At 44.1% G+C, this 27421-nt stretch overlaps 2 protein-coding genes across 2 annotated transcripts; both read right to left on the reverse strand.

Moving 5' to 3' along the window:
* Positions 1-1704: 1704 nt before the first annotated feature.
* vox (ventral homeobox) lies at positions 1705-2622 on the reverse strand. Its single transcript, XM_076169281.1, has 3 exons — positions 2349-2622; positions 2026-2258; positions 1705-1932 (listed from the first exon to the last, which is right to left on the reverse strand). The coding sequence occupies exons 1-3, from the start codon at positions 2620-2622 to the stop codon at positions 1705-1707; spliced, it is 735 nt and encodes a 244-aa protein (XP_076025396.1).
* Positions 2623-4555: 1933 nt separating this feature from the next.
* On the reverse strand, positions 4556-27421 carry kndc1 (kinase non-catalytic C-lobe domain containing 1). Its single transcript, XM_076169314.1, has 31 exons — positions 27297-27421; positions 24739-24937; positions 22280-22338; positions 21390-21536; positions 20266-20383; positions 20041-20177; positions 18887-19522; positions 18162-18276; positions 18005-18076; positions 17808-17869; positions 17542-17700; positions 16360-16437; positions 16183-16264; positions 15737-15929; positions 14732-15453; positions 13985-14123; positions 12354-12610; positions 11585-11949; positions 10660-10753; positions 10478-10575; positions 10207-10391; positions 9442-9552; positions 9203-9350; positions 8953-9081; positions 8666-8872; positions 8408-8490; positions 7747-7900; positions 7360-7482; positions 6944-7003; positions 6573-6721; positions 4556-5591 (listed from the first exon to the last, which is right to left on the reverse strand). Exons 1-31 carry the CDS (start codon positions 27402-27404, stop codon positions 5363-5365), a joined length of 5418 nt encoding a protein of 1805 aa, XP_076025429.1. The 5' UTR covers positions 27405-27421; the 3' UTR covers positions 4556-5362.

The raw sequence follows: 27421 nt of genomic DNA on the forward strand, positions 1-27421 counted from the left end.
CTAGAGAGAAAGAAGAGGGAGGGAGACAACAGTTAGTTATAGCTCAATCCCAATACCTGCGGATGACATTGATCTCAGCTCATGTAGGACACAGTTAGAATCAGTGTACTTACTGTTTGGGGAGGTAGGAGTGTATTGGTTCTCTGATTCCTTTGCAAGCTCGTCGATTTCATTATTAATAAACTCCTCATAATGGACCTCAGGGGAGGTTTCAATTTTCGTCCTGTCCTCCTGTGATGTGTAAAAACTTTTGGAAAGAAACTCCACAGTAAAGTTTGCCATGATAGATCCAATAATCTTCTCTCCAGGGAGGGTCGCTGTGTCTCGTCTTGTCTCGTCTTGTTGTCCCCCCCAAGTCCCCTGTGACCGCCGCTATATAGGAGGGGCACACGTCTTTATTTGCATATGCAAAAGTATCTCAACGGAACGATAGAAACTTGATGGTCGTTGTAATTGAGGATAATAGAAGCTGTGTTGTGGTTTTTCTCACGTTCATGGCTGCGCTGCTGTCCAGGCGCCACTGAGTCTGTCTGTCAGTTACATGGCAGATCAGTCAATATCCGTTATAACGATGACATAACGGTTAGGTAAAATCTCAATTGCGGGCTATTAAACCATAAGCAACGTTTACAATCACTCTCAATATACAGAGTTTAATATGTCAATATTTCAAAACGTTTCACATCAAATGCTTTAACATGACGCCTTACTAACCTTTGTTTGGGGTGTGTGTGTGGGGGGCTGGATGGGTGTGACCCAAGTCACAAAGTATCAACAGAAAGCGAGAAAGTCCGGTTTTGATCTTTATTGACCCGAGTGAACGACACATTAGGTAGTCAGGACTCTTCTTAAACCAGGTTGTTTTTCAGTAAATAACGACTTTTCGTGCACATTAATGATCTTGAGAGTCAGTCATTGTTGACTCGGTCTGTGTTTAATCTCAAGCTCTAAACAAAAGCAGAGATCAGACTCGTTGGCACACAGGTCCCCAGACTCTCTGGAGCCAGGCCGGGGGGCTCCTGCTGTAAGTGTAAACTCATCAATGACTCGCTTAATTAGGAACTAATTGTTGGCCATGATCTCCCCGTTACGTCGTCGTTTGAAGTGCAGCGCCGGAGGCAAACAGGGGGCACATATGGTCCGGCCTCAACTGCACTGACAGGTGGGGGGAGAAGGAAGAAAGAAACCACCTTTACTCTCCTTTGTCGCCATGTACAGCTCTGATTCGGAATGACTAATCCCCACTAATTTTATCGGTTACGATATGGTTTGATTAGTTTGATTGGGGCTCCATATCACATCACTGAGCCTGGAATGAAATCAGATCCATACAATGAGTTGTGATAAGATCGTTTTTATCTGTGGCCAACTCCCATCACTGAGCTCTGATCCCTTAGAGATGAAAGACAGGATGATCTATTCATGTCCAACTAATCCTTCGATACAGGTATCGCCCTCCTTATCTGAACAATGACATATTCATTAGCCCAACCTCCTTCAAAAGGGAAAGACAATGTAAAGCAATCAAGTAACGTCTCTGAAACAACTGCTGCGTTCTGACATAGAGTTTATTCAACATAAATATACTTATATATTCTTAGTTATTTACAACTTTCACATTAAAAAAACACCAACAATTAACATCACAACAATTATAAAACAAATATGGATTGCACATTCGGGTTCATCGATTGTTTGAGTTCTTCAGTAGAAATGTGGGTTAAGCATCATGCGTGGATCGGCGGGGAGGTGCGGGACAGAGGCCGGGTAGAAGGCCTGTCCCACCGGGGAGTACGTCAGTCGCTGTCCGCCCATGCTGTGGTACTGAACCGGGTGCATTGGCTGGTACATAAGCGGTGGCACCCGGGGAGCCAGATAGTCCTGCACCTCCCGTTTCAACTTCATCCTTCTGTTCTGGAACCAGGTCCTCACCTTGAGAGAAGAGTCAAAGTCAGTATCCGCAGCGCGTTGTCGGGTTTAGAATCACATCTTTGGGTCTTTGTGGTGTCGGTGGTCGGCTCCTACCTGAGTTTCACTGAGGTTCAGCTTCTCCGCAGTCTTCACTCTCTCTCCGGCGTCCAGGTACTTGTGCTTGGTAAAGATCTTCTCCAGTTTCTCGATCTGTTCCGGGGTGAACTTAGTGCGCACACGGCGCTGGGACACGTCTCTGTCCCCCTCTGTCCCTTCGTCCACAGATAGACACTCTGAGGAGGCCGCTTCGCTCTCATACCCGGAGGAATACTCGCTGATCTCTGAATCTGATGAGGGGGAAACATGGTGGTTACAAACGCTGAACTACTTCCATTGAAGCTGCAGTGATGATTGAAGGAGTTGGAGGATTAACTTACTTGGCGTTGTGCAGTTTGTGGGCCGCAGAGGTGAACTCGGGTCTGGCTCTTGACGACTGTTATTGAGTTCTGCTGGATCCACGTGTTGGGAACATCTGGAAGGCTTAGGTTTCCTCTGTAGATATCTCTCCCCAAACGTGGGCGGGCGCGGCTGCACCATGCAGGGAATATGAGGCCTGTGGCTCTGCGCTGAATCCACCCCAGAATCCCTCTCTGTCTGCGCGCTGCTGTTATGACTCTGGGCCAGCCAGTCCGCTGAAAAGTATTTCACCATGATTGTAAGAGCTGCTCCGTGACCCGTATATCCAAGTGGTGCCAGAGGTGCGTGTGTGTGTGGCCGCAGATGGGACTGAGGGACAGCTTTTATAGGACCTGTCCCTCTCTCCAATTTGCATTTGTAGAGAGGCCTTGTTAACGCCTGATCGATCCCCATGATTAGGGGTTAATGGCTCGTTACTGAAGTCTTTACATATCCTGTGAGTGTGTGAAGACCTGGCGCCGCCGAGTCTGTGAGAACGTCCCCATGTGCGCATATATGTACGCCCTGGGTGAAACTTACAGACCGAAACAGAAACAGCTGCAGAGAACTTATTCACAATATCACAAGACAAAAGTCACAATAATAACTTTTTAATTTGCAGTGGATTAAAACCGTCAATTCTCAGTAAATGTGTGTGTGTGTAGGGGTATAATCTGTTTTCTCTCCATCATTAAATATTAAATTCAGTAATTTCTCAAATTGCGTCAGAAGTTCGAGAAAATGAGAAAGAAGATGATTAAGAAATATTGAAAAGAATGCGTGGACACACACTTGCAATAGGGACGATTAATAAGCAAATAATCGGACTTACTATTATAAAACAATGCATATGTCTCTGCGAGGCTTTAAAACCAAAATCGAAACTCTCTGGCTGAGCAAACAAAAGGAGCACAATGTAGCAATGGCTTCGCACTGACGTGTCCCTGATCCCCCGGTGGGGCGGCGGCGCCAGGTCCCCCGGGCCAACATTTGGCACCGCCGCTTCAAACATTACAGATCAAAGGTATTACAGTAGCAACACAATTACAGCTGATTGTCGAACTGTTCACATGCAAATATGTGAAAACAAAAACAAGCCAAGAGCAGGTTGAGCCTTGTGTGTGTGTTTGCGCGTGTGTGTGTGTGTGTGTGTGTGTGCGCGCGCGCGTCTCTCTCTCCCTCTCTCTCTGTGTGTGTGCAAACAAGCCCCAGTCAAAACGCGCAGTAATCCTCCAATTAAATGGAGCGAAGTGAAACGATGGGAGTGAGATCACAAGTCAAGTCTGTATCGATACTCGGTATAAAGGAATTTCACAACCTATAGAATTTACATTAAGTTGAAGTGGAGTTAAATTTCTGTATCTGAAAACTAGAGGTTGACGTAATGTATCAAATAATCCTTTAAAATTGTCAAATAGTCCAAGAGATCCTTTTATTATTATGCTATGAGACGACCTTGTCTGGTTTGCAGCCTCAGTCTGTCCCCATGCAGCCAATAAAGAACAATGCAAGTGCAGCTGATCGTTTAGTTCTATGACAATGCAGATAAGACGCCGAGACTAGCGATCTGTCCCTGTGGTGGCTGGAGTCCCTTGGTCGTTTTGGGGTGGGAGGGGTTGTGGGGGGTCCCTTTATCTCGGAAGCTTTGAAGATGCGCCCTGATCCCGTTAGATAACAAAACAAAGCAAACCCTGGAAGTCTCATTCACACTGCGCCTCATTTCCTCAGCATGTCTCTGAGAGAAGATCATGGAGGGAGTTTAATGTATTTCAATTTATTGCAGCCTAACGACATCACAGCAAAACGTCCAATATATAATTTATACCCGTGTGGCATTAACTGCATGTACTTGACACATTTAAAAAAAACATGGGAGATGTATAGGAAATCAGCCCTATAAGGTTTCGCACACTGGTGTAAAATATGCAGCCATTCTGGGTCAAACATGGCATAGGAAGTCCTCATGTGACACTAGAGAAGGAAAATACCACAAAGTACAGTGAGGTCATTGCTGAACAGCATGGCATACATGTTTAAACTCCCATAAGAGAAGAGGAAGGAGACTTCAGCCCCACCTCCACAGGTTCCACAGGTTCTACAGGCCCCAAGAGGAGCCTAACCTGCTGTACAGCTGCTCTATCATGCAGTCTGAGGATAACAAACCCATGCCGAGGCGGGAGAGGGCTTACAAAATATCATTTATTTCACGTATTTGGTTAAGCACATCTTCATAGCACATCAAATTCCATTCCCGTTTCAGGCGGTGGAGGAAACAGAGGGCAGGGAAATAGAAAAATAGCTTGTGACTTTTCACCAAATAACCTTTGGCACACTGATCTCATAATGTATCCCTTTCTCTGAACTATAGCAAGCTGTCATGACGATAAGCTTGGTCAGGCATTTGCCCTAGATACAAACATTGTGATGTTTCAACTGAGTGAATGGAAAACTAATTACCAATATATCCATTAACCTATAATTCTATAAACACCTAATGTGTAAACATATTGTATAGTTGCTACCTCTTGTAGATGAAGCAGAAAAAAACAACTAAGTGTGCAGTAAATGATACCTTTTATAAAACAATTGTCTCTAGGTCATATTCCATCATAAGAGCTACACCATATATGATGTGGTGTCTGAAATGCCACCATTGCCATTCCATGCAGGCTTATATGAAGACCTTAACAGCTAAATTACAAGGTCAGTTTGACAAATAATTGAATATAATATAATTAATCATTGCAAACTATAAACATAATCCATCACTGTCCTTGTAAAAGAAATATGCTCGTATTAAAAGTGGGGAAATGAAACTGAACTCCATATGATAACATGGATAATTCAGGGTGATGTCATCCTCATCAACAAAGTAACAGCCTCAGCTAAGAGCACATCTGGGGCGTCTGCAGGTCTCAGCCTCAGTTTGGGGTTGGAACCGTGGGGTCTCCACCCCTTGATCCAGACGACAAGGTGTGACCAGGGAGGTCAGGACTCACTGGAGCGTGGCCTTCACCCTCCTCAACGTGTCTTGGATCCTCCGTGTCTGTCGCTCGGTGGACGGCTGGAAGTTGGCGTCGTTGCCAGCAGCCAAAAGGTGGATGTCAGAGGTGCCGAACTGGGCAATGCGGAGCCTCAGGTAGGTCTGCAGCTCCTGGTCTGGGCGGTAGGTGTACACAGCCTCCTGGAAAGCGTGTACCTGACTCGCTACCTTTGCTATGCTCCTTCAGCCAAAGAGTGGATGGGCGAGAGGACAGACACAGGCATTGAGACAACAAATACAGCGAGGAACATTCTTCTACCACTGATAGATGCATATTAAAGCTGATTTCCCTCTCAGTGGCATCGTCAGGTTTGTATCTGACCTGAATTAGAGAGTGCAGGAGACAACCCAGGGTCTGGAGTAACCAGCTGTGTCTGCCTTTCCCTGCTAGTTCTCCTGACCTCAACATCTGGCGACACCCAGTCATCTATCAGCATCTGGCCCAAAACTTCTTTTCCAATCAAACCCCATCCCATGGGTGCCATCTGGTGCAACACTGGCACCCCTACCACAACCCAAATCTAACAGCTGTGCCATTACCGTCCAACCGCCGCTTGTGATGACCTCAGCAGCTGCTCGGCCATATTGGAGTGAAGGAGAAGGACGCAGGAAAATGAGTCCCCATGGCAAGTTGGCCGACTTTGCTTAGCTTACTTAGCTAGATACTCGGGATGTTGTGAGGAAGTTCATTTCCTTCAATGATTGTCCATATTTTCTTAGGATCTAATTAACCACCGCTAATGAAATCAGACAACAGTGCATGGATGTTAGAGGGAGTGGTTTGAGTGTGATTGGCATTGTTGCACTTCCTCACACTTTCATGGTGAAATAATCTCTTACATGATTTAAATCTGTGATAGCATCAATACCCCAACGGAAACAACCTTGGATCAATTCCATACAATTCTATACAGCACTGGCAACAGCATTTCTCCAAAAGTATCAATTATAAAGCATGGTAAGTGTGTTTACATCAAAAAACATTTGTGTGATCAATACAAGACTGAGATCAAAGCAACAAGATCTTTGTATTGTGTGTTTGTGTCCTAGTTTCTACTTCTCTCCTACAAACATCACAGTGATATATTCTGACGTCCCAGAATTCCCGCCCCCCTGTGTGCCCGGTGCCGATGACAACAACACAACTCCCCTATCCCCTCACCTGAGCTTGGTCCATTTGTAAGCCCCAGTGGTGAGCGTGAAGGCTCCGATCTCCAGCTGCTGGATGTGCATGGCCAGGATGTGTGCCGACGGCAGGGTGGGTCGCCTCCTCTTATCCATCAGACACAGGTCATCACTCTTCAGAAACACCTGAGAAAAAAAGGCGGATTGACCCAAAACAGGACTCACATTCATTCTTAAACTGCTCCGCGTTGTTGTTGTTGTTGTTTAACAAATAACATTCTTCTGTGGTCTATTCAGAAACTGTGGCCAGCTGCTGCACATCAGTTACATCAGTTGCTTGAGGCCCTGCAGCCACAGTCTCACAATAGTAACACACACACGCCTGTGCAAACACACCTACTCACACACCTGCACCGCTCGTAGCTCCTCCAGTATCTCACACAACTTGGAAGCCAGATGTTTCCACGCCTGTTGGCAAGATTGGAGGAAGTTTTGTTCAGTAATTGCAAAATGAAGATTAATTATACCTGTTTTCAGCACAGTACTGCCTTCAGATGAAAATATGTAAATATGTTGATTTACGCTGGGGTCTTTTAATTGTGGGTTTTTAATTACTCTTCCTCATAGGAGCCTGTGCGCTTGTACTTTCCACGTTCCTATTTGAACGCTGTAATTCCAATGTGCTTCTAATTTGTTAAACTAATTAAATACCATCTATGTTCCATCACAGCTGAAAGGAAACGTTTAACCGGAGGGCATCTGGCTTTCCTACTTATTACAGAAATTCAGATTTGGTGAATGTCGTGTATTAGATGCGGCCTTACTGGTAATTGCCTGACAATCACGTTCTCCAGGCCATCCAGGACCTGCATGGCCGTGGCAAAGTTTCGGGATTCGTAGCAGTATTTTCCAATCCACAGATACTTGGTGAGCAAAGAAGCTTGGGCCTGAAACATCAGAGAAGGAAGAAAAGCTCAACAAAATGCAATAATAATGACTCTGAACTCCTGTCATAAAAAGCAATCTCACATGTCCTTTTTACACAAATTTTCTATTAACCCTTCACCCCAAATGCCAGAGCTCACATGGGACAAGTCTGTCATAACTGGAGGAACAATGCAGGTAGAGAAATCAAAGCACAGGCTGTCACGGTAACAGTGGCTGTGTTTTCAGCAGACTGTGTTGCTTTCATGTATTTTGCCTCCTCTCACCTTCACAGAGTCACAGATGACTGCTTCAGCACAGATCCAGTTAGTGACGCTGTCATCATATGAAAGCAGCTGCTGAAGGTCGCTGTCTGAGGGAATCCCCTCACTTACAGGCAGTCTGCTGCCCTCTGCTGGTGGGAGTTGCGGGGACACATTCCTAGTGGTTGAAAATTGGTGTTTAGAAATCTAGAGCTGAAACACTTATGCTTGTAAATCCATAATATGAATAGAAAAGGATCATTTGTTCAGCTTTGTTTTGCCAGCAAACGTCTTTATAAGAGAGCCCTCCGTGTAGTAACACATTTTGGCCGCTAGTGGTCCTCGTTGCCATTTCCTTTCTTGTGAACGCTGAACTGGTTTTGGTTATATTTCAACTGATGTGTTTAATTGTACTGGACGTCTCTGACATCACTTTACGTTCAAGATATCTGTCTACCTTATTTTTTCACTCATATCCTGAGTGATGTCGCTTTATTGATGTTCCATTTTTTCCTCATTTATTTTGGGGAACAGGTTTTCATGTTAAGATGTGGTTTGGTGCTGAGAATTATATTATTTCAAGGACTAGTAGTGTATTCACAGAATATTAGATGTTACATATAAACAAAATGAGTAAACTATATAATATCAATCTAAAGCAAGAATATGAGTGCAGTTGACTCACTTGTTGGGACTCCAGGCCTTGTCTTTGATTCCTTGTATTCTAGAGTTGAGGAAGTGAACTGGATGACATCCTTGAAAAATGTCCTGTATCGTCAGAAAACGGAAAATATGAAACGCAAGCTGCACGTATATGTCGATCCTACAAGTCTGACTCATTTATGGATTTATGTCGCCCTCTGGTGTCAAACAGATATAACAGCAACATAAGTACAAGTCAGCGACAGTGCATTCTGTGTGTGATGACATGTGATATGTGTACCTGCTGCAGGAGAGTGAGCTGCTGGGCGATGTGCTGTGCACTGCATTCGTCCCAGCTGAAGGGGAGTCGCTCCTCGCTACGCAAACAGACGGTGGAGCCATAATCCACCAGGGAGCTGTAGCAAGGCATAGGCAGGGCTGCAGCTATGCAATAGGCCTTCTCTTTAGGCAGCGACGCAGAAGGCTCCACCACTCTTGAGATCCGCCACTGAAATGGATATTAAGTTTGCCTGATGAATGCAAATCTGATGAATCTTGAAGCTATTGATTGGTCTTTATCATACTGACCTTTCTCCCAAGATCCTCATTGCCTTCATCAAGCCCGACTTGGTTTTCTCCTGCTAGGCTCCAACTCGTCTTCGGAGAACTCTCCAGGGCTGCAAGAAGGGTCTCACCTCGACTGTCCACTGGGACTACCTGGAGAAATGCAAAGAGAATGGAACTACAGACCTCATACTAGCATTATATCATAACACTACCATAATTAAACAAATATAAATAAAACAAACCTTGAATGAACCTGTGTGTGTTTAGTTACCTCAGTGTTGAGGAAGTTTTCTAACGTAGCAACCAGGCTGGACTTTGGTGTGAAGTCCAGGAGTCGACAGCTCTTTATCCAGGCCTGGAGTAGATCCAGACTGCGATGAAAGATCTTCACTTTGTTTTCTGACATATCTGGACCGTCACTATAAGGTAGGAGTGACATTCAGATATAGTGGACATTGTTTCATGTTGTTGGCATTAATGTGTCTTCCTACACTAATAAGCTATTGATACCTTGCAGCACTGCTGAACTGTTCCATTATGAAGTGAAGTAACTGCTGTGGAGTGCAGACATAACGAAAGGTATAGAGGAACTGCTGGATGTAGCCTTCCAATGCAGCATTCCTGTAAGGCAAAGCAATCAACAGCAACATTAAACATTAAATCACAGCCTCCTTCTTGTGAGGCTTGTGTTCAGATAAATGGTGATTCAAATGCAGCCATGTGACTTGTTCTAAATTGGTTCTGTAGCTCAGCTGGGCATAAATATGAGATATTGGGATATCACACATTGCTGCTGAGCGAGAGACTGAGACAGAGTCAGATCAGACATATTTATCTTCTAGAAAATTCATCAAGCGTATACACAAAATAATTCAGCTGGCTATAAATGATATAATAATTGTTCAATTTCTTGGAGCGACCACCAGATTACATTTTCCACTCACTGCTGCCCTCTGTAGTTCTGAGAGGGCACCTACATTTTAGAACAGTGTGGCAACGAAAGAAGTGTGACATTTGAATAATACAACTTATAAGACTACTATACTACTTATCAAGATATATTAAAGATCAGACATTATGGATCAGCTTCATTATCTTATTTGTTGTATTCGGCTGAAGACTGTGTGAAATACATTTGTTGGACACATCACACACAGTAGGGGCAGTAAATAAGATAACAGAGAAGAACATTATTCATATGACCTCATGTCTAGAAAAGAAAACAAGCCATATAACGGTAAACACATTTCAAATGTGCATCCTCATCAATAATACCTGACATAGAGGTATGCCATGAGGCCACGTAGAGAGCCAGCTTGCAGACTGCTCCTCCCATTGCTGGTCCCAAAACTCAGCAGAGCAGGGTCTTCAGATGACTGCAGGTCCAAAGCGTCGGGTCCACAGAGAGCCAAAGAGGGCAGTAACGAAACCTCTAAACCCCACTGGTCCACACTCAATATCTGCACAAACATAACCAATCATGTTGAAGTACATAAGAAGCACGAGCAGCTGTAGGTTAGGGAGTTATAGTAGCTGACGTCAATACCTCGAGGTACTTCCTCACACAATCCAGGAATTCCACTTTAGATCGGAGTTCTTCAAGCTGGGACTTCAGCTTGGACAGCATCTGCTTGTTCTCAGAACCTTTGGGATAGATTGTGTTTGATGAATAAGTTCTTTTGGAAACTGAAGTTCAGTTAACGCCGGCATCACTATGATGAAACTAACCTTTGTTTTTTCTCTCTTGTTGAATCAGCTTCTGGAAGAAAGTCCTGGTTTTCTTTAGATTCCTTGTCTCCATCATCAGCTGCTGTTGCAGTTCCTATTCATAGAAAATCACAGTAAATCAATACCAACATGAGTGGAGCCTTTGGGGGTTGCTAGTAAAAGGAGGGACTGTTTAAGTTCTCTTTGCCATGGAAAATGCATGCAATTGATGTTTTTACGCCGTACGAGAAGCCCTTAAGCTTTTAAAGCTGTTCAAGCTGTACAAGCTTTCTATAGGAGTTCAAAGAAACCTACACTAGAGCCAATAAAGCATGCAAACACAAAGAATTCATTAATATTCCTTTGCAAATGATAATAACTTCGTCTGCCAAGGGCCAAGTTCAACATATTAATATTCAGATCCAGCTCAGAGAGAATAATATGCCAATTATCTTGCAGTCTCTCACATATTTACCCCAAAGCCTGACCATGCCCCACTTCACAACACAAATATGAATATAAATCCTGCGCTTAGTCATGAAACTTTACTCAGAGGAGCCCTGAATGTAGTTCAACCTCGCTGTCAAGAAGTCTGGCTGGAAAATATCCGGAAAATATACCATAGCATAGCAGATTATGTGTATGTGTGTACACAGATCATGTTCACTAATACTGTATGGGGCCTGCTGTGTTGACATAATGATGAAATGAATATCCTGTAGACTGTAGACTGTATACAGAACAGAACAGAACAGAATGATACCAGATGTCAGATTTAAGAAGAACATGCACATTACTCTGAAATGTGTGAGAAATGTAATTGAAACTGGTGGAAATCCATCATTTTGTGCAGGTAACAGCCTGACAAAAGCTTTGTTCCAGCACATAGAGATTAAGGTCAGATATGAGTCACTGAGCGAGCGTCATAGGTTTAAAGTTTACCCACCTGTGTTTTCACCTCCAGACACGGTGATCCTCTGTGCTGTCCCAGATTTACAGCATACTGGACAACCTCTGCGCTGAAATAACCTTCTCCAAAGAAGGCCAAAGCCCAGGCAGGACTAAAGTTAAAGTCATGTCCCTCCGCCCTGGATCCAGGCGAGATGAGTCGCTCTGACACCAGAGAGTCGCTGTCCTCCATGTCCTCCGAGCAGTCAGGGCTCATCTGTTCCTCATGGGCTGGCTCTGGCCTCTGGTCCTCTCCCACCCACTGAAAGTCAGCTTCAGAGGGGCTTTCATCGCTGCCACCTGCTGAATGCTCTTCTCCCTCCATGACCTCTGCGTCCAAACCTTCCCTGTCTGCGCTCAAGCCTTGACCAGTAAACAAGGAAGAGTCGCGAGCAGAGAGCGAGACAGATACTGAATCACATGGACACCACAGCAATCAGGATTTTAAGGGGGTGGGGGAGAGACTATAGGAGACATAGTGGTTGTGGTTAGTAACCCTGTAATGGCTGGACAATGCATCCTATGTTAAACATATTGACTTGAGGGCAACACATATTCCTCTATTGATCTCTTTTTATCACAAGTGTGTGTTAAGAGCCTGTTTGTAAGTCCAAACACGTGTCTAACACGTCACAGCAGCACTAACACATGTGTATATATGTGTGTATATGCATGATTGTCACAGATACATGAATCAATAGTTCAAATTTCAACATGTTTAACTTACATAACATAATATGAGTATTGATCTGCTATTGCTCTCTTACCTTCACAGGCACGGTGTCCATTCTGTTCCAATCTTAAGTCAAAATCACACACAGAGTTGTCTTTCTCATGACAGGACTCGCTCTTTGTTCTCTTCCATGCACCTCCAGCATCAGGACCCGTAATGTGAATGTTTCCATTCAAGTCCAGACAGCCATGGAGGCTACCTTCACTCTTCCCCCTGCAGACGCTGGCCAGCACAGCTTTAGTAGTGGCTGCCCTTTCAAGACCCTTTGATGGAGGCTGCTCATTAGAGCCGCTGCATGGGGTGCATTCAGAAAGAGACAAGACACATGCGCCATGTTCAAAGCCAGTGACCATTATCACGTATGAGAGGAATATTACCACTCATAGGTTTAAGCTCACTACAAAGACCGTGAGGAGAAAACACACACACACACACACACACACACTGTATGGACCGCACACGCCACGTCACATCAAAAAGCACATTTACATTAGAGCAAGATACAAACATCCAGCCTACAGCTTTCACAGAAGTGGAGATCTACTGATTTAATGTGAAAACACGACAGAAAGCAATCACCCATAGCAACGCTCATTAAAGGACCAAACAGGCAAGCCATCAAAGACTCGTTTCAAACGTTACGCTGCTTGCCGCTTACATCTTGCAGCTCAAACGCACTTGTAAAATACATCGGTCAATCCGTAAAATTCATTCATGCTCACACTGGGCTCAGTCCAACTTCCCGTTCCTTCCCAGAGACTGGAATAGCGGAGAAGTGACCCATCCACACCTGAGTCCTGTAACCAATGCCACTGCAAGAGTGTGAATAAGTGTCTATCTCCAAAGCTGTGATCTCTCCCCACCTCAGCAGACTAAAGAGTCCCTCCACACACTGTCCAAGTGTCCATTTACTTATTTGTAGCTTCCATACTAATGAAGAGAGGAGCGTGTATTCATTCAAACACTTCAGGGCCCCCGAGGCTGATTGTCAGCACATCAGTAACAATGCAGGAGAGGCTCTACATTCTCCTCAACACTCACACAGCATGCTGCAAGCTGTTGCCATAGGGACCATTCTTACAGCAGGGCGGAAGTTTATGGCTGAAGTGCATATTGTATGAATGATAATCTGAATGCGTTTGTGCGTACACATGCATATGCAGAAGTGTTTGGAGGAGGGCTGGTCGCTTTAGGTCAACCATGATATGTTAATGTTGCTCAGAATCCTCATGATGAAGATTACGACTCTGAATACAAATACAAACAATCACACAAAGTGAATAAAAACTGTACTTGCTTGAACTAGATGTGCTTTTTCAAGTTTGGGTGAACGTGTTAGTTTTGAAGGATTGTGTGAATGCAGGCTATTTATATGAATCAGACAAAACTTGGACAAAGCACCAGTGAGTGAAATATGACACTATTGGACTAAGGCTGTTGGTTTGTTTTGATGTGTGAAAACACAAAGACTATTATGTAATGTTTTGAAGATAATGTATTGGGACTGCAAAGTGCTAGTTTGAGTGTTTTTGTGATACTGCCATAGAAATTGACATCTCAGTTTAAAAGTTGTGCCATTAGCTGTAAATCTTTCTTATTTGTTTATTTTCAACTGAAATATCTTTGCATTATTGAAAGAAAATGTAAACTACTACTACTACTCACAGTGTGGCTGGGCTGTAGTTAACCAGGCAGTGCAACACAGCCAGCAAGTCATCTTCCCAGTACAGATCCCCGAATCTCTCCTTCACAATGCTGGCAAATGTGTGGTACTCTAGGTCCTTCAAACAGAAGATGTACTCCCCTCAGGAAAGAGAAGGAAGTCGATTTTCAGAATGCATACATCTAAACCAGTCAGGGGACAAGGTGCTGGTCTTCAACATTAATCACTGTTTTGGCATCTAGTGTTCTCTGCATAGCTGCAACCTAGTTTACTTCTGCAGCCCACTGACACATGATATAAATGGTAGATGGGGAAACTTCAAAGTGAGTTTTGACTGGAAATAAAGTTCAGTTTTCCTCTGCCTGGAGACTGACTCACAGCTAAATCTGCACATTCCAAAGGCAAACAGGTTTCATAAGGAAATGCACCATGTAAGGCAAAGAATAATGCTATACTGAGATAAACCATCAACCGGCTATTCAATGCTTATCTACTGCATTCACTCCCTCAGCTGTTAAGGTCGTAAGCTTTACAGACTTCTACAAAATGTGGTGAATAGATTTGCCTGCAGCATCATTCTGGGAATTCTTTCATAAGGTTATGCAGTCGAGGCTATGCAGTTACTTTACATGTTTGCTCACAATGCATTCTTGTTGTCTAAGCAGTACAACACTGAATCTACTGTTGACTGAGTGAACAGCCAGCAAATCTAGCAAATGTTTTTCTTACAGTTGTCCTAAGGTACATACCCATTGCAATGTCCTCGTGTCCGTTCTCCAAATACCCAGCAAATGCAAACTCTCCCTTGAGCAGGTCAATCACCTCTTGAAGAGCAGGGCCGACTCTGGGGGAGTTGGACCCTGAAGGAGACCGACTCTCATCTTGTGATCTGGGCTTTGTTAGTCCACTGTAGGCTGACGGGTCAATGTGCTCCTGGGGGTCGTCAGAATGGATGGAGCTACCATTGAAATAAGATGGTGGTGGGTCTTCAGACCGCACAGAAACAGGTAAACAGCTCATAATTGGATCTTCAGTGCCCTCCCGAACTGTGGTTTGTCCCAGAAAAGTCTTTGGGACCAGAGATAGGTTCACATCTAAGCCAAGGATAGACTCTGGAGCTCTCACCTGCACAGGCACTAATGTAAGACGTCCTGTCAAAGACTCCTGATGTAAGAGGTAATTGTTGAAAACGGCACAACCACTACAACGACTGGCTAACTGCTGAGGGAGAGAGACTCCAACCTGCTGACACCCAAAGTCCAGGCCAGTAGGGGAGTCAGCCAGGGTGTTGACACTAGAAGCTGTGAAAGTTGAAGTGGTCACGTCTCCTGGATTAGCAGAGTAGCCCAGCGTCTCTGTGTGCTGACTGGTTGCTGTGTGTGGATACGGGTCCACAGAGTGTGCGGTGAAATGAGGACCCTTTTCCTCAGTGTGTTCATGGATGCTGCTTTCAGTGAATCCATCCAAACTCCTGCAAAATAAAACACACTCTCGACACTCAATCATTTGTTGACAATTTTGCTTGTAGTTTCACAGCATCTGTCCTCCTTCTTGATGTTGTTTTGTAAAGATGAATGCATTAAAACAGCAAAACCAGTTCACATGTCCTCATAAAGTGTTTGCATACATTTGCCAACTTTAATATTCAGCAGAGAAAGAGCAACATTAGCAACCCACTGGAGTTTCTGTCCATTTGGTGATGGAACCCTAGAAAATAAGCTAAAATTGACAAAATGCGTCAAAATGTGTCCTACCCTTCAGTCGCAGCTCCAGGGGTTTGGCTCTCCTCCTCCGAGTCTGCTTCATTGGTCAGGACGATGGGGGTGAAGTGTGTGGCAGTGGAGGTGAAGGCCTCTGGGAGCCGGGCTCTGTGTTTGACCGGATAGCTGTGGGGAACAGGGCCAGGCACAGGAGCTAGTCGGCTCTCAGTTGCCATCGGCACAAAGCCTACACACAGTTACAAGAGTGCCAGTTACAATATCGGTGATATTGTCTCATGCAATCTACATTGGTAAATTACAGAAAATGTACAAAATATTAGCAAGAACTGACCGGGCGATTCCAGGTGAAATCCAGGAGCCACTTGAGATTTTCCCTATTAAGGAATTCCTAATATCTGGTACATTTTGTGTATAATAAACTGAATATTCAAAGGTCGGTGATGCTGCATGAGGATCAACAACAAGTGAATCAGTCCTACCACTGCTGATCTGTGCAGAGTCCTCAAAGGAGCTTTGTGGAGAGTCAGCTGTCCTCTCAAAATCTGTCCATCCTGAAACTGGCTAAAAGTGTATAAAAACAATTTGCACTTGCAATACACTTGCATTTACAATTTAAAAGACTTAGGATACAAACATGTATATAAGTCAAAGTTCACCTGGTGGACTCTGTTGATCAGCTTGTTCCAGACAGTCTCCACATCAGTCCCTTGATGTGATAAGTAGTCACGACAGCTCTAAAACAGATACACAGGAAAACACTTGTTAACACTACAGAACACTTCACACACAATCTCCTACGGACATTAATCATTTCTGAATTAATTCTGCCCTGGTATAATTGAGGGGGTTGATTTAAAAAAAAAAAAAAGAATCCTTTTATATGAAAAACTAACAGCATACAACTGGAAAGTGTGTAATCCTTTGTTGACAAATGAACAAAGAGCTATTACTTAACATTATCTGAAGAGAACCTTTTAAGCAAGTAAATGCAATTGAAAGTGCTTTCAAGGACCAGACAAGCGTAACAAAACCAAAATGAAATAAGGCAATAACATACAAATAAATAAACTAAAATAAGATTATCTACTTCTTGTGCAATCCAGAGCAACAAGCCCAGAATTCATCCTACATTTGTGTCAATTTCTGCTGATGCTTTTAAACTCTGGTAGCTTTTTGAATTGATTGTCGATGCTACTGGTGGTTTACTGTAGGATATGATTATCAATACACACACACACACTCAGAAATGTTTGTGTTACAAAATGCAGCTTTAATTGCAGTATCAGCATTGTCCTGAACACAGCACGGGTGAATTTCCATGTTTAATATAAATGGCATCTCAGCTCAACTCCTCTAGTCGGCAAGAATTCATCGTAATTCATCAGAGAAGTCGTACAAAAACGGACTAAATTTGTGGAAATCTCTCGCCGCTAATGCAATGTACGTTTGAGAGGCCTGTAAAATGTAACAGCAGTAATTGGAGATTGATTTTGTTGAGTAACAGCGCTTATTTATAAGAGCTATAAAATAACCCCCTCCCACCCCCCAATCAATATCACTCCCCTTCAGCTTCTCCTTATAAATAGCTGCAGCCCCCTTCTGGTATCCAGGAATAACAGAGAGGGAGGAGGCTCCTGTTAAAGCTGTCAGATTCTGCTGAGGCTGGTACCATTTAGTTAAGATTCTGTCACAAAATCATTAAATAAGGAAAGCAAACGTATCGGATAGAGTCATCCTTCAATGCGGTCATTTCTAAACGTACACAGAGCTGCAGGGAGGCAGAAAGTCTTGCTGTGTAAATGTTTCTAAGACAAAAAAAGCCACAGGACAAAGATTACTTTCTTCGCCATGGCGATGGACGGCCTCTCAATCGGCGTCCTCTTGGCCATTTCGAGGAGCAGTCTCTTCAGTTTACGAGGCATCGCCAGCTTCTGATTAGCTGACAAATTGAATTTGGCTGTGGCCCACAGAATCGCAGCGACTCCATACACGCAAACCTGAGCCAAGGCAGAAAACAAGTGGATAAGATTATAAAAAGAATATGTCTGCAAAAATAACACAATTCCTGGAATTTCATTTAAATACGCTGGCGATTCAGACAGACCTTGTCAGTCACAATCCCGTGCTCTTGGTATTCAGGAGCCAGATAGAATGCATCATAGGACCCTACAATGAACACGGAAATTAAATTACTGCACAAAACGAAACAATTTCTGCCTAACACGCATTTGATAAGCAGTCAAAAGCTCCGTCAGCACTGTCAGGAGAGCTCAAGACGCGCACACAAAGCAATCCTCTCACCTATCGTCTTAGGTTTTAGGAAAAGCAACTCTCCCTCACAGCCCACATGCACTGTGTCCAGGCTTAAATAGGCTGAAGAAAAGGAGAGAAAGCAGCTTTACTAACAAAACATAACAAAAGGCGTATTCATAAACCATTTAGAACTCACGGAACTCACTTGGAAAGTCGATGTAGGTCTGCAGCGTGGAGAGGCAGGTGTAACACAGAGCCCAGAGTTCATTCACTGTCAGTCTCTGTCCACAGCGAGAGAGCAGCTCCCTTAAAGAGATCCACTGGATAAGAAAGTAAATAACAAACCCAGAGCTTTCACGACAGTACTCAACAATTATCTCCCGTCTCAGCACAAATAGAAGTAATTGCTACCTTGTCATATTCTAAATTTACTTTTGAATGCTCCAACCTTCAGTAATGATTAGTCTTGTGGAAGTGTTCATTAATCCACTTCTGCAAATTATTTTGGCTTGTGATCTCCCCATTATTCTCCAACTGAGACAGGTCTGACGCTTTACTCTCAAAACGCTGCGTTTATTCACTTAAAACTCAGGCTCATAAAACACGATCTGTGCAACGGTGGCAGTAGAAACACACATTACAGAGCGTTGTTGGTTTGATTAAGCAACCCTATGCCCTGGTCTGCTGTAATAGAAGGCTTGAGAGTGATATTAGGCATTAAAATGGAAGAATCGGGGCAGCGTGAAGCCTATAAAGTGATTTGAAAATGCTTTTTGAATGCACAGCATGGCTATAATAGAAGTTTTCATTTTTTTGCAATGGCTGACCGGCTGACCGTATCACTTGCAGTAAACAGCAAAAACCATCTAGAAATCTGTGATGCAATGACAAACCTATAGAATAAGTAATCAAATATTGGCACTGGCTGACCTCATCCTGAGACTCTTCATTGAGGCACAGCATGCTTTTGGTCATGTGGTTATTCAGAGTATAGAGGCTGTGGTTCAATGATCTCTGCTCTCCAGATGAATCCTGCTCCACATCCAGGTCGCAACATGAAGGACGGGAAGATGCTGAGTCCTGGTCGGAGTTGGTCGATTCGCTCTCCTGCTGCACGTCGTCATTTGCTTCTGTTCTGCATAAAGGCTCCGTCGGGTCCTCCAGCTCTTGTGACATTTGGTTTTCGATAAATGAGTTCAAACAGTCCTCGATGCTGTTGTATGCGTACGACTCACACGACTTCCCCCGGTCAAGGATTTGATGTCTGTTGTTCCACACGGAAGACTTGCAGCTCAGGTGTTCGTCAGCTCCGATCTCAGTGAGGTCAGACACAGGTACGCTGATGTCTCCGTGTGGGGTGGGAGCCAGAGAGGGGGGGTTGTTGGAGTCCGGGACGGAGCAGGAGCGATTCAGGGCTCCCCTCCCTCTGCTCAACCTCTGCTGGGCTCTCCTCCTCACAGGGGAGCTGTTCTGAGAGCGGAAGTCCAGCTCCTCCATGAGGGCGCAGTCTCCCTCACCGCTGTCCATATCCTCTGCCCACAGAGAGGAATCCCAGCCTGCACATATCTGGGGATTTGAGTTCTGTAGTTAGAAGTGCCACTCATTTTTCCGCACTGACGCTGGCACACAGTTAGTTAGTGTTTCACAGTGTTTCAACAAAAAAGACATGTGGTTCTGTGATTTTGTTCTAGCTGTGACTCACACTCCGTCTCTGGCTGGTGTCTTAGCCACAGTAACAGCAGCCGGGGCTCACAGGTACTTCAGTGTTTAGAGTTAGAGCTCCAACCTGATGGTAGGAAGGAACTGGAAGGCAAACTAGCTTCTCTATTATCACACATCAACGCTGTGCTTTCATTGGCTCTTAAAGGTTTGGGGAGTTTCTTGTGTGTGATCTTGGTAAATTAAAGTTACTACCTGCTTCTACATGTGCAAGAATACAGACCAGAGGATCAAAAACCAATATCTCTTTTCTCTGGTTTCCTCAAGAATGCACCAGACGGCAGTGTTGTGCTTGGAATGGTTAAGATGCTTTACAGACAATGTTGTAATCGGGCTGAGGTTAAAAAACTCAGAAACTCCTCTACCTGCTGCCTCGACAGGCCGTTTGCAGTGGTGGAAGTCTGACTGAAGTCTTTGGTATTGTCGCCTGAGCTCAGTCTAGTAAGCAGGCGTCTGGGTTTGGGATGCTGCCATCTCGCCTCCCAGGAGCCGTCCTGACCATCTGCCGAAAAAACAAAGAGAGCAGATTAGTGTCGTGAGAGATCACAGCGGGGAGAAACACTGACACACACACGACATTTGGAGCAAACCTTGAAAGGTCGACACTGATTCAATTGACAGTACTCGTCGTCCGATAGAAGACAGTTTGCGGCACACAGCTGTAGAGGAGGTATGAGAAAGTCTCGCTTCAGCCAGAGAGACGACGTCCTGTGGGAGGATCACACTTAGAGCTTTCTGCACTGACAAAACACATAGAAGGTTTACTTCTTCAAAATTCAAATGAAATGCAAAAATAGCCTGTTTGCATAATGTCATCTTCTATATCTCAGCACAAAAACCTCAACAATGAAGAAAAAAAACACTTGGCAGAAGAACAATTGGATGCAAAATCTTTCATATTTGTTCATTTTGAATATCAAACACATTCTCTGGCACGCTGCCTGGCTTTAAAGGCAAGGAACTCCAGCACGACAGCAGAACATCCTGCCTACAGCACCGCTCTATCAAAAACACTCACTCGTATGGTGGAAAATCAGCTTTTGATTCGATTGATTGGACGTCGAAGTGAAAAACAACAGACTGGATTCATTGGAAGAAGTGATTTGAATGTGAATTTGATTTGAGAGAACATTTTATGATTCAACTGAACTCATGTGTGGCTACAAAGCACATTTAACAGCTTTATATGGTATAATAATCACTTACACACGTCGCTCCATTGTGACACTCCTTATTCTTTGCCGTCTTCCATCATACCTCAGAGTCTAAAGGTTCCTTCAGCCTTAAATGTGTGTATGCCTGCTTTGCACTGGCGCAGCTTTTCCACTTGATGTTGCACGATCGCTGCCAGAACTGTTTTCCTCCTGACAACTTTTATATGCGGCGCCAATTAGCTCATCTAATAGTCATAAGAGAACAGCAGTGTATAATTAGCGCCTCATCCATAATTACTGTAAGCATTGAAAGGACTCAAGTGGTTCTACTTGTGACTAGAAAGGAAGTTAGTGTGTAGCGCTGAGGGTGTATATTTATATTCTTGTGTAAGGACAGTTGCCTGACACGACGCCCAGCACAAATGGTCAATGACACTGCTATTTATTCCATACCTGACATATGATGGTGGCTGTAGCTTTCTATAAATGGTTCTACGGGTCAAGAACAGTCAGCAGCAGCAGCAGGAGCAGGACTTTTTTGTTGTGTATTATGTTTGTACCTGTAGGAGAGGTCTGTCCTCGGGTTTCTCCTCCTGCATCTGTTCCAGCAGCCTCTGGACCTCCTCTCCCATCTCTACCTCCAGCTCTGGCTCAATGACAAAGTTCAGTGCAGCAGAAAGGGTGGAGCCAAGAGAGTAAACATGGCCCTGCAGTGGGAAAGAGAGAGAGACAAAGAACTGCAAAGGCACTGCATAGAACCGTTCATCCCTGCTAAAAGACTATAAACAGCAAGTCAACTCAAACAGGAATCAGTCATGTTCAAGCTGCATTCCAACTCTAACCCAGAGAAACCAAAGTTGAAAATGAAACAAGAGAGCTTCTACTTGGCCTTGCAGACTATTCTATTATTTGTTTTGCTTGCCCACAATGGCGGTGGATATTGTGGCTCGGCTCTTTGGCAGGAGTCGATCTGAACCAGGTGTTTTTTTTTTTTAGTTCACATCGTGATGAAGTAGGACGATACCCGTACTTATGGTGTAAACACATGTGAAAGGCGGATCCCAGTGTGGGACGCAGAAATAGACGAGTAAATACTTTGCTGAAGGTTGAATTCTTTTGTTTTGCTTCTGCGTTGACTTTAAAAACAATCATTTCATCTGGTCTGGTCTAATTGATCAGTTAAAACAGAAATTATCTGGTATTTGTGCTGTTTTCAATTAGTTTTAGGCTTTTTCTTTGTATTTGCATGAACATAATCACCAAAGGAATATTTCTATTTCTCAGTAACACTTTATGACTGTTCTTAAAGCTACAGTATGTAACATTTGACATATTCTATACATCTGTGTCTTCTCTTCTTCTGCAAAACTGATGGATTTTGGGTAAACAGCCACTTTCAGCTTTTAGCATGAATAGACCAATAAAAGACAAGACCAACAGTGTGTCTCACCTCAAACGTGCTGCCCGTGTTGTCAAACTCTGGAGGCACGAAGGAGCCTTCTGGATCATCTGCACCACAAAACCCCAGCAGTTAATTCAGCAGCGAGTCACATTATCCCTCTATTAAGCAATTGAGTCTTGATCGCTTACTTTAATATCAAAAGGAGACAAACTGTGCATTTGTCAGACGTTTTGATGTAGAGTCATGTCATATCAGTACTTGTTAAGCTTCCGCCGTAATAAGATGCAAATCAGAGACTTACGTTTGCTCCATATTAAACCAAAACAGTCCGGCGAGCTCGTATAGCTGTTTCCCTTCATTTGCATAATTCAATCTGTCAGAGATAATCCCTGACATATAAACTGGGAGCTGCAGATCGGAAGCCAGGCCGGTCGCATTCCTCCACCTAGGCCACTTTTTTAAATAAGCGACGAGGTGCACACGGATACACACATGGAAGTATTACACAGGGACAAACATAAACACGCACTCACTCCATTTAAGGATGAACAGGGGGAGATGGAGAAAGAGAGAGAAACAGAGAGAGAGGGAAAGAATGAGAAAAGTGGGTCACAGCACATCTGGGTTTATCCAGTGAAGTCATGATCTCCCCTCTCAGGTGTGCCGGAGCCAAAGAGTCTCCTCTCCCATTTCCTCCTCTGTCTTATCTCCGACAGGAAAAGAAGCAGAAGAGATCAGACGGAAGCGAGGAAAAAGGAGGACAAGCGAAAGAAACTCAATAATCTGAGGAAATGTAACACCGTGAAATTGGCAGGGGATGAGAAAATAAAAGCGACGGGGAGATGCCTACGTAGCGATGGCGAGCGCTCGGTGACTCATCTGATGCCTACAAGCTTTCTGGCACAACAGGTAGTTTGAGGCCCGGCCTGTCTCACTCAAACGCATCCCGGGGAGAGGCCGGTCGTGACTCGTCCCAGCACACAGCAGCTGGTGACAGTTTGCGATGTTAAATATGAGGGAATGACTGCAGTCTGGTCTTTGCGTTCCGTCCCCACGTGTATGAAAATAAAAGCCTTTTCCATTTTGTCGTCGAGCACGGCGGTGATGCCAAGCCTGTCACACCACCCACAGTCAAATAATATTAGCTAATGGTGTCGTAAGAGCTGGCGAGAGTCTGTAATGAGGAGGAGGGAGTCTTTACCTCAGTCATTCAGGCTTCAGCTTAGTCTCTGTGGTGCTTGTGGGGAATCATGCAACCCCCAAGGTCAGTCTATTACACAGCCTGTCAGTGTGGGAACATGGGGATTGCAGATACGCGCGCATGTGTGTGTTCAGAACGTTCAATTAAACGCCCGCAATAGGAAACAAGTATGTAAGCGAAAGGCAGCGCTGTGATAGATTCACCGTGTTCCGTGTGAATATGCACACAAGAGGGACAGAGTGGGCACCGTGGTGTTTTACTCTGGCCGTGCAACGATGAATCATAGCCTGAAGGACGACACGATCCAATAAAAGCCTGATAACAAATGAGGTTGAAAGGGATTTAAGGCAGTTTGAGCTGACAGAGCGTGACTGCAGTGTCTCTATTACTGACTGGAGATGTGTGTGTGAGATAAAGAAGAGATGCCACGGTTTCAGAGGATACATGTCTGGCTGTGAGGTGTGTGTGTGTGTGTATGTGTACGTTCGGGGCGTGAGAGACTGCAGGTTGGCTGCTGATAGGATTACTAACAAAGGCGCTGTTACCACAACAACGATCCCCCCTGGCAACTCCAACAGTGTAGATCTAATCAATGCTTATCAGATTCTGACATTTGGCATCGGGAGAACAGAGGAAGGGTGTTTCTGTGTGTGTAAGCTTCTGCACACGTACGCGGGCCGCCAGTGTTTGTGTGTGGACACGTGTGAGAGACGATGACAAGATGAGATAGGAGAGGAAATAAGAGGGGAAAGGAGAGAAGAAGAGAAAATGAGAAGGTGACAGATAATAGTTCTTGATGTATTTTCTATTTTGCGGCGGAGGTTTTATAACGTTGTGAATAAGACGGATGCTCCCGGTGCAGATCTGTGCAGACCCGGGCACAACCTGGTAGATGCAGAAGAATTCTACAAAAATGAAACTGATACTGATCGAGGCACCAAATCCTAACAGATGGACACCTAATCACTTTTCTCCGCTTAGGATCAAACCCTTGTTTACTCTCTAATGCAGCTCAGCTCTGATCTATTTTCCGGATATAATTACTTTCCTCTTGGTCTCTCTGATCGCCCATGAGAAGATTGTGACACGGAGTATAAACATAAACAGCAGCCTGATGAATGCAAACTTCCACAGGCTCTAAGCAGGCGGCACGCCAGATTAAACTACAAAGTTGCTGGGGTTGATGACCAGAAGGGACAGAAACCAGCGAGTGGCTGTAAATACAAATCAAAGGATATACAAATGGTTTTACAGCACCACATTCTCATTATTAAAGTGTGTGTGTGTGGCTGCGTTATGGACTCACCGCTGAGCTGTTCCATGAAGCAAACATTCCCGTGGGCATTGAAGGCCAGAGTGTCGGGTGTTATACAAAGCGTGTGGAAGAGGTGGGAGGGTCTGATGCTCTGCAGGGCCAACACACACTCTGCACACACCGCCCACACTTCGTCCTCTGACAAACAGCTGTCCCGCAAGGAGAGGATATCAGCCAGGGAGACGTTCTCCTGCGGACACACACACACACACACACACACACACACACACACACACACACACACACACACACACACACACACACACACACACACACACACACACACACACACACACACACACACACACACACACACACACACACACACACACACACACACACACACACACACACACACACACACACACACAGGATGTATCAATAACTCCATAACTTACTGTTTGTACTTTTTGTTTTGTACTTGTGGTCTAAGTTCCACAATGACCACGGAAAAAGTGATGTAAACATCAAACGACAATAAAGTTGATCAGTTGAAACATCAATCATCTTGTTTTTGTGCCGTTTTCCTTTTAATTTAGGTTAAAGATTACTTTCAAATCACTGCTGTCTCTTTGTATTTGCATTTTACAACTTTTTGGGATCTGGGCTTGAACAAATAGCGATCTCACATAAGTTTCCATTACAGTTTGTAACTTCTTGGTCATTCCTTGTTGTTTGTTAGTGAGTTTGGTAAGAGCAGCATGGATTTCCCCAAAACAAATCAATCATTTTCCAAGTTTAATCTGATGTAGAAGTTGTATTATAGAGTTTTACATTCATTATGTGTTTTGTTTCACATCCCTGCAAGCTCTAAATGCACCATGAGAGAAGTGTTTCTCTACAGTAATACTCTAGTGTGACAAATCACCATTTAATCTATAATAAATGTTAAGTCTGTAAAATGATTTGGTGGTTAAATGCATATTGAAATGCAAAATGAGCTGAAAAAATTAAACTGGAGGCTGAAAATGAGGCAAAACCCTAACAGTAGGAGAAGAAGAAGGTTACGTAATCCCCTGACATCATACACACTACACCAAAATAAGTGGAAGTGATGCGGAGAAATAAAAACCTGATGAATTTTACTCAACCATCAAGGACATTTGGTTCATTTAGACATGACAAGACATAACACACACACACACGTCAATCCTATGCCGTCACTCTCCACACCCACAGGAACACAGAGCTTCATCTGTGATCCATTATTACCAAATTGTCAGTGGCAATGACACGTGATCTCAGAGATTCCATTTGGGGGGAAAGCAGCATAATGCAGCAGACGGGGTAATTATAGGATCTTCTGTCCGGTTTCACACAAAGCTTCTCCTCAGCTCTGATCTCTGAGGGGTGGGGGTGTGTGTGTGAGGTAGTTAGGGGGGGGGGGGTGAGGGGGTCACAAAGCTGCATTTGTCAAACATCACAGTCTGGTGCTGCGGAATTCATTTGTCATGCACTTATTCCATGATATCATTTACACCATGTGTGAAAAATACATCTCAGTGTAAAAGAATGGATGCTTGTATTATTAAGACCACAAAAAAAAAATCTGTATTCAGTTTCTCCCAGGTCATTAAAGTGGATGTGGTTCAGTAAAACCTCACATTCCAAGAGATCCGATGCAAGAAGAGAAGAAATGCAGGAGTTACGTCACTTAGCTGAACCTATTCTTTACCTATTCTGCTGAGATTGTGAACCAAGCTCATCGACGTGATCTAAAAAGGTATAGAGCACAATTAGAGGGCAGGAAAGTGCGACTTCAAGCAGCAGCAGCAGCAGCAGCAGCAGCAGCAGCAGCAGCAGCAGCAGCAGCAGCAGCAGCAGCAGCAGCAGCAGCGGCCCCATAAATAGGCAGTTTCCCTTGAGGACAGTGCAAAGGAAAGCTGGAAGTCTCTCTCTGTGCCTCCTCAAGTTAAATATGCTGTCCTACATAAGTTTCCTTCTAAGTTGTGGGGTTCTCAGCAGACTGGCGGAGTGTGTGTGTGTGTGTGTGTGTGTGTGTGTGTGTGTGTGTGTGTGTGTGTGTGTGCGTGCGTGTGTGCTGGATGTCCCCGTCTCCCTCTACATGTCTGGGAATAACAATGAAAGAGAGAGAAACAAAGGAAAAACTTATCGGATCCTTATGCAATCCTGTTAAAAGTCATTTTCTATCAAATATCCAATTTGACACAGTAAGCAACTTTTTATTCTGAAATAAAAGTGGGGTGACCTCGTATATCAAACTGTACTTCAAAGGTCAAGCTTAAAGCTCTATGTAGAATGCAGACAGACACACACACAGACTTTACAAACAACATATTGAAGTATACACAGATTGTTATGAAGTCTTGACTCAGCATCAATGTTACCTGCTTCATGCTCAGTGGCCTACTTATGGAAACTCAGACAGGACAACCTATTTTACAAGACTGTGCCGGGTAAAACTAGAATTTAGGAGGGGGAGACAACTTCAATAATTGATCACATGCGCAGTTTCAAAACAAATCATAGGAATATTCTCACATTTCTTTCCACCATCACAGAGAGAAATCCAATCCTAACTTTCTCACCTCATCCTCAAGCAGTGGCGGCAGATGTTCCAGCTCGTAGTCTCCGTCTCTGTCCTCACATCTGCCCGAGTATGTGACCGCCGTGTCTCTCCCCGGTTGCGTCTCCATTGCACCAAGTTTTTACG

Source organism: Genypterus blacodes, unplaced genomic scaffold (assembly GCF_046128005.1).
Source record: "Genypterus blacodes isolate CSIRO-AG114 ecotype Tasmania unplaced genomic scaffold, CSIRO-AGI_Gbla_v1 ptg000195l_1, whole genome shotgun sequence".
In the NCBI taxonomy this organism is placed as follows: domain Eukaryota; kingdom Metazoa; phylum Chordata; class Actinopteri; order Ophidiiformes; family Ophidiidae; genus Genypterus; species Genypterus blacodes.

Coding starts and splice junctions, on each gene's coding strand:
- vox (XM_076169281.1), bottom strand. CDS start 2,622: ATGGTGAAATACTTTTCAGCGGACTGGCTGGCCCAGAGTCATAACAGC. Junction 2,259..2,348: donor CACAAACTGCACAACGCCAA/GTAAGTTAATCC, acceptor CCCCCTCATCAG/ATTCAGAGATCAGCGAGTAT. Junction 1,933..2,025: donor TGAACCTCAGTGAAACTCAG/GTAGGAGCCGAC, acceptor TCTTCTCTCAAG/GTGAGGACCTGGTTCCAGAA.
- kndc1 (XM_076169314.1), bottom strand. CDS start 27,404: ATGGAGACGCAACCGGGGAGAGACACGGCGGTCACATACTCGGGCAGA. Junction 20,178..20,265: donor ATCAGTGTCGACCTTTCAAG/GTTTGCTCCAAA, acceptor TTTTTTCGGCAG/ATGGTCAGGACGGCTCCTGG. Junction 7,483..7,746: donor TCATCTGTGACTCTGTGAAG/GTGAGAGGAGGC, acceptor CTGATGTTTCAG/GCCCAAGCTTCTTTGCTCAC.